The sequence below is a fragment of the Myodes glareolus genome, chromosome 4 (assembly GCF_982192425.1).
Source record: "Myodes glareolus chromosome 4, mMyoGla1.1, whole genome shotgun sequence".
Lineage (NCBI taxonomy): Eukaryota > Metazoa > Chordata > Mammalia > Rodentia > Cricetidae > Myodes > Myodes glareolus.
The window spans coordinates 65,395,023-65,402,286 of record NC_142029.1 but is presented as its reverse complement, the minus strand read 5'-3'; the positions used below and the strand labels follow the sequence as shown (position 1 = coordinate 65,402,286).

At 47.2% G+C, this 7,264-nt stretch overlaps 1 protein-coding gene across 1 annotated transcript; it reads left to right on the top strand.

Annotated features, from left to right (window-relative positions):
• Positions 1 to 735: 735 nt before the first annotated feature.
• Positions 736 to 5,390, top strand: LOC125388614 (IQ domain-containing protein F5-like). Its single transcript, XM_085688535.2, has 4 exons — positions 736 to 1,044; positions 1,909 to 1,968; positions 3,397 to 3,498; positions 4,946 to 5,390. Exons 1-4 carry the CDS (start codon positions 1,042 to 1,044, stop codon positions 5,372 to 5,374), a joined length of 594 nt encoding a protein of 197 aa, XP_085544661.2. The 5' UTR covers positions 736 to 1,041; the 3' UTR covers positions 5,375 to 5,390.
• The last annotated feature ends 1,874 nt before the right edge of the window (positions 5,391 to 7,264 follow it).

Here is a 7,264-nt window from a genome sequence, read left to right as displayed (position 1 = left end):
ATTGGGCCCAATGCAAAGCTGCTCTCTAGTGATAGTTTCCTTGCCTCATTTTGACTCCATCACTAGTAGAGTGGGCTGAGCTGCTGCCCTGCAGCAAAGATGGTGGAACGGCTCTGCCACGGCATTAGCGGAGTCATAGGAGTGGTTGGCAGCCAGGGCAGTGCCAACCGTGGAACCGGGGGAGTGACCAGCAGTTGTCAGTGCAATGGAGGCACACCAGCAGCGCTGGCCACCATGAGTGCAGCATCGATGACAGCAACAATGAAACCATGGCAGTGGAATGGCAGCAGAACTGGAACAGTCTGATAGCAGCCGTGGTGGCTATGACAGGAGCTACAGTAGAGGGACAGCAGGGACAGTGGCAAAAGAGCTACCGCACTAGTGACAATGACGAGCAACATCAGTAATGACACAAGGTGACACTCCCCTGTGGTGGTAACTGTGACAATGACCAAATGACTGAAGCATCAAGATTCCCCCCGAACAGTTCCAGAGAGTGGCTCAGGAGGGAAGGAGAGAGGAGGCAGAAATTAAAAGGTGAAAGAAGGCAGAGAGTTGAGGCTGAGGACCATGGAAATGGCCGAAAATGAACAGTGAAGACCAGCAACTGTTGGTCCTGGTCCCTGGAAAAATTCCAGAAGGCTGCCAGACATTATTATGAGACAAGTGTCACAGACACCATGGAAACAGGCAGAGAGTATCAGGGAAACCCAGCCTGAGTCAGTAGGGTGGGAAGGCCCATGTCCCTTCCTGTGACAGATGATGGGCCCTGGTGTGGGAAGGAACAATGGTCACCACTGAGGTAATAAAACCTCACGTGTCAGTCTGACATCTCCAGGCCATTCCTGACAGGAGGGTAACAGTCAAGGGTTTCCTCTTCACCCAGTATCTTTGAGCTGGGAGAAGACAACCTGGCCTATAAGTCACAGATAATCCTTGTGATGTCATGGTCATCTCCTCCTTGACCACCTGTCCTGCCCCTGATGAAGCTAAAGGAAATGCCAAGAGGGGGATGAACATCTGAACCCCTGCCCTCCCACCATGGTCAGTCAGTATTGTGTAAGATTCTGTCAGACTTGCCTTCCCTGGGGTGGAGACTTAGCCCATGACAGAAGGAAACACTGGATGATGCCGTAACTTCGGAAGTAAAATAGGGAGCTGGGGCATTAGACATATCCAGAGAAATTAGTCTTCACCCATGACCCAATGAAACATTTACCTATATTGCTCTATTATTAATAAAAGCGCAGGAGGCAGATATTGGGGTATGAACCTGATAGATCAAGAAAGCAATCTAGAAACAACTAGCTGATTCCTCTCCACCTTCCCAGATTGAAAAGCCAGAGAATTTCTGCAAGCCCCTCCCTCTCTCTTCCTGTACCTCTCTATCTGGGCCCTCCAAAATCTCTATGGCTCATTCTGATCAGCTAGTCATGGACTCCACCTCCTAATCTAAGGTTTAACTTTATTAACAGTCTCAGAGCATGAATGCAATCAAATATCCTGCAACAACCCAACTGTCACAGTGTTCTGTTGGTGTGAAGAGACACTATGACCTCAGCAACCCTTATAAAAGAAAGCATTTAACTGGGGCTTTCTTACAGTTTCAGAGGTTTAGTCTACTTTCATTATGGAGAACATGATGTTGGAGAAATAGTTCAGAGTTCTACAAATGGATCTGCAGACAAGAGAGAGAGAGAGAGAAAGGGAGGGAGGGAGGGAGGGAGACAGACAGACAGACAGACAGACTCGGGTCTTGGAACGGGGATTTTGAAACCTCAAAGCCAACAAGACCACACCCTCTAATCCTTCCAAACAATGTCACCCCTGTTGACCTAGCATTCAAATCTATGAGCCTCTGGCAGCCATTCTTATTCAGACCACCATACAACCCAATTCTGATTGCAGGAGTCTAATCAAGAAGTGAAAAAGGAAACACTAGAAGAAGAGAAGGAAAAGCAGCTGCAGGTAGGTGAGAAAACTGGAGATGCTGACCCAATGATCCCACAGTCCCTAGCCTTAGAAGAGCCTGCTCTGGCTCCACTGGACTGGCGTAGCATTCCTCTGTCTCTGAAATCCCCTCCCTGAGTAAACAGAGCACAAAGCATGAGGAAGGTGAGGCCCAGGGTGGTGAGAAATGGGAAGGTGACAGAGGTTGGCATGAGCCCTAGAGGCTAAGGAGTGCCTTAAAAGGTAGGAGTAGACACTAACAGAAGCAAGGTGAGGGGCACCCTGGATGGCGAGGACACTGTGTGACCTTTGGTAAGCAGCATCCTAGACTCAGAACTGAGTCACAGGACATAAATTCAAAGTTTCTCCCCTGTAAGAACCCTTTGCTTCCTATCCCCCTGTAGAAGAAAACTCTCAGTCTCTGGCTAAAATTTGTTTCAGAGTCTCACTTCAAAGAAAACATAAACATTCAGAAACTCCAAAACAACAACAAAAACAAAACCAGAATGCCTGACACTGGATCCAAGTGATAAGTGCGGGCTCTGACCTCCATCTCCCTCTACACAGTCATGAATAACAGAAGAACATATCATTTCAACAATATCTATTACACCTTGAAAAAGAACATAATGATGTGGAATCCCTGAAAGATAGAATGTGACAAGACAGAAAATAGGTCTAAGCTGTCAATTATGTATTTTTAAAATAAGTTTAATATAATTGGGACAGTGAAGAGAGTCCACACAGGTCATCCAAGTTCAGAAGCAGCGAGTCCAGGGGCTGCTTGGGTTTGGGCTACCAAGGGCTGTTTGGACTCTTCCTCCAAGAGGAGCAAGTGACTTGTCTGTCTCCAAGAGGACTGAGGCTGGCTCAAGGAAGCATAGCAGGGTCTGGTGTCACACCTTTACCAGGACACTGACACCACATTCTCAACAACCTACACATCCCACAGAAACAGACAATCCAGAGGTGAGAACGGAAGCCAAGAGAATGGAAGGAAGGGGACAGCTCACAGTCCTCAGGGGATTGCCCACAGTTGACAAGAGGATTTGCCAGAGGAGCTTTAGAAAAACCAGATTGGAGCCGGAGAGATGGCACAGAGGTCGAAAACACTGGTGGCTCTTTCAGAGGACTCGGGGTTCAGTTCCCAGCACCCACGTGGCAGCTCACAACTGTGTGTTAACTCTAGTTCCAGGGGATCCAACACCCTCACATAGACATACATGCAGGCAAAACACTGATATACATAAATAAATCTTTTTAAAAAAAAAAAAGGTCAAAGTCCACCGATTGACAAGTTGTATGCAGGAGAAGGTGCATTTGCTCTAGCAGTCAGGATCTAAGGCCTGTGTTTAGGCTGACTATCCAAGCAAAGCGGTTTTGTGTATATTAGAACCATGACTTGCACACAGAATGATCTCCTCTGCCCTTTGATTCTGATTATAGAAGAAGCAAACCCAAGACAAGAAAACTAAAGCTGCAAAGGCAGATGGAGCCATACTTCGGGGAAAAAAGACGGTGAAGTTGAAACTCCCACTTCAGCCAAAAGTAGGTGGGATAGGCCTCAGTGTTAGGGGGTGACCCGTGACCATAATTCATATCACTCAGGTATGTGGCCCATACCATGAGATAGTCCTGGAATTGATGCTCCAAGTACGGTACATTTGAGAGGTCTAGGTCTGAGTAAAGCCATTACCCCGAAGAGCCATCAGACACCAAGACTGTCCTGGCTAACTGGGACAGTTACACTCTGCAGTGCTGCCATGAGCAGGGCTTGCTTACCCTTGACTGTCTTATCATCACCTTATTGGCCTCAGAGACACAGATGACTCTTGTTGTTGCTCTTTTACTCTTTGCTCTTTAGGCTTTGGGGGGATGCCCGCCACCCAGCTCCCAAATAAATCACATACGCAGTCTATTCTTTCTTATGAATGTCCAGCCATAGCTTGCCTTGTTTCTAGCCAGCTTTTCTTATTATTCTGACTACCCTTTGCCTCTGGGCTTTTACCTTTATCTGTTTCTGTACACCTTACTTTACGTCTTACTTCCTGGCTTGCTCTGTGGCTGGATGGCTTGCCCCAGATGTTCTCCTCTCCTTGTTCTCTTGCTCTTCCTTTTTACCCAGAGTTCTCCTCCTGTTCGTACTTCTGCCTCCCAGCCTCACCTATCCTTTCTCCTGGCTCACTATTGGCCATTCAGCTCTTTATTAGAACTATCAGGTGTTTTAGACAGGCAAAGAATCACAGCTTCACAGTTAAACAAATGCAGAGTAAACAAAAGTAACACACCTGAAAATCATTTTCTACAACAGGTGACTGATGTAAAAAGATTGATGTGTGGGGGAGAAGTCCCAGAGAGCAGGAGTAGGATTTGTGAAGTTGGGGGATGGTAGGTGTTTGTGAATAAATAGCCAAACGGAGAATCTCATGCCCAAAATTATGCAAGAGGATGGAACATGCGTGCACACGTGTGTGTGTGTGTGCGCGTGAGTGTGTGCGTGAATGTGTGCATGAGTGTGTGTGTGCATGTGTGTGTATGTGTGTGTATGCATGTGTGTGTGTGTGTGTGTGTGTAAGATGTGGGAAGTGAACAAAGTAAAAGTGAAGTATAGAAGAGAAAGAGCCAGATTACACAGAGGAGGGAAATCGTCGTGGATAAGACAACAGGAAAGTTCACATTTGCAGGCGGGAGGTCTGAAGGAAGTGGTCAAGGGACCCTGGTGGCTATCAGATCCAAGACAGTTCTGCAGAACATAGGGCTGTTGTCCTAAACTGACCAGCCCAGTTCACGGAAAGCCAGAAGAGTATCAAGAGCAGATTACCCCATTCTATAAATGGGGACGTTGAGGCTCAAGGTGATGAATGCATAACCACTAATAAACATAACAGAAAGAGGTAACTGAGTCCCCCTGGTTTCCCAGCCTGAGGCTGAGCTACCTGAGGACTATTTCCTGAGTGTCTTTTCTTTTTCATGCAACCACTTCTCTTCAAAATAGCAGCTGCCTTCTGACGTGCTGGCAAGCATAAAGATCCAGGCCTGGTGGCGAGGCACGCTGGTACGCAGGACCCTGCTGCTTGCTGCCCTCAGTGCTTGGATTATTCAGTGCTGGTGGAGGAAGACGATGGCTAGGCTGCTAGAGAGGAAGTTACAGAAGGTGATGATCACAAGCCTGAGGCAGACACAGGCCACTGTGAAGCTGCAGTCCTGGGTGCGAATGTGGCTGGTCCGGAAGCGTTACCTCTATTTGCTCAACACTGTCCAAAAACTGCAAGACTCCAGAAATCCCTACATTTGTAAAAGTCTTAAGACAATCCAAGGCTGCTATGAGCTCTCAAGAAACAAGCTAAAACTTCAGGTTGACATCTTTCTTGAATCACACATTTGTCGGGTTTCAGATTGCATTCCTTTCCCAATAAAGAACTGACCAGGGTTGCTCCTAATAGCTGTCTCTGGCTTTCTGTGAGACGGGTTGCTGGATGTCTCAGGAAAATGACTGTGACTTAAAGCACAAATGAGCTCTGGAGGCAAGAGAGAATGTCTGTTGCTGCGGGATAGTTGTCTGTATTCTGTCAATCATGTTTTAAATTAACACTGATTGGCCAGGCAGGGAGTATAGGTGGATCAACCAGACAGGAAGTAGAGACAGATTGATGAGAACAGGGGAATGCTGGGAAGGAGGAAGCCCATTCCTTCACACTCCTGCCCAGATCACCAAAGAAGCAGGGATGTGACCTGCCCCTCTGAGAAAGGTGCCGAGCCATGTGGCTAACATAGATAAGAAAAATGGTTTAATATAAGCTACAAGAGCTAATAAGTAGCCTGAGCTAATGGGCCAATCAGTTATAACCTAATGTAGACTCTCTGTGTAATTTTCTTTGGGGGCTTGCCAGCTGTGGGGTACCAAGCGGGACAGAAACCCCAACAAGCAGACCCCTTGTGCTACAGTCTGTACTCCCCGGCAGAGAGTGTGAGAGCCTCAAGCTGCATGATCAAGATCTATGACTGATTAGCAATGCCTGCTGGTTGGAATATTTGGTGTTGTAGGGTTCAGGTTTTGCATGAGCAACTCCAGAGACCCTGCCCCACTGATGTCCATTTAAATGGCGTCCCTCAAGTTATGCAACATGGAAGAAGAGCTCATCCTCCAACATCTGCGGGTTTAACTCTTCCCCATCGTCCATGTGACCTTGTTTGGTCTGACCTGGTCTTTATCTTCTTGGTGCCTTTCCTGTGACACTGGACTGGAGGGAACTTCGATTTCAGTGACATTAGGATAAAACTCAGGCAAAGAACGTAAGTGTTATAGGCAAAAGTATTATGGGTAGGGGAAGGTGGGTTCAACTGGAGCTAAAGAACGCCAGCACAGACAGAGGATGCTGGCTTGCCCATGCATGAAAGAGTCAGGCCTTTCAATGAGTTGCTGATATGGACTAGAGCCTAGAAATTTCCCATGGATCATGGGTATGGTGCTATTACTCATTTTTTTTGTTTTGTTTTTAATTTTTGAATCAGGTACTGTATTAAGCTCCTACAGAGCTGGTAGGATGCATCTATGTATACAGAAAGGGAATGAGCAATGCCTTGAAAGGAGAAGATAGAATCAGAGGTGGCAACAGGGACAAACTGGTAATGCTGGCTTGACATCAGCCTAGAAAATTATCTGACCCTTTCAAGGAGGTTTCTACAGTGATCAGGGCACCATTCTCTTATACAATGGCTTCTTTTTGGAAAATTCCCATCAAAAAAACATTCAGACACAGGATGGAATGGCCTGTTTTAAAGGTTCATCTGGGAAACAAAGGTATCACAGATACAAGAGAACCAGTTGGGGTGACAGCAACAGACAAGGAGGCATAGAAATGAGCTGAGGCTCCCCATCCAGACCCCCCTGAGCCCCGCCCACTTGATGCTTTGGATGTGGAGCACCTCTCACAGTTATTCATCACCTCAGTTCCAGATCGTCTGACGCCTTCTCCTGACCTCCACAGGCATCAGGCACACATGTGGTATACACACATACGTGCAGGAAACATACACAAACACACAAAAAGATCTTTAACAAAACGAAACATGGGAGGGCAGGCAACATGCGACAGGGTAGGAATTCTTGCGGGCAGACCCCAAGAAGACAGCGGGAGAAGCTGCAGCAAAGACCCCAGAAGTCAGAGAACCCAAGAATAGGGCAAGTCTGCCAGCCTGAGACGCGGGTTGCAGCCAGAGAGGTAGATGATACCCAAACCTTCTGAGGTTTGCCTTCTACCAGCACCTACTCCAAGTGCCAGACACAGTACTACAAGAGGTAACATTTCCCCTG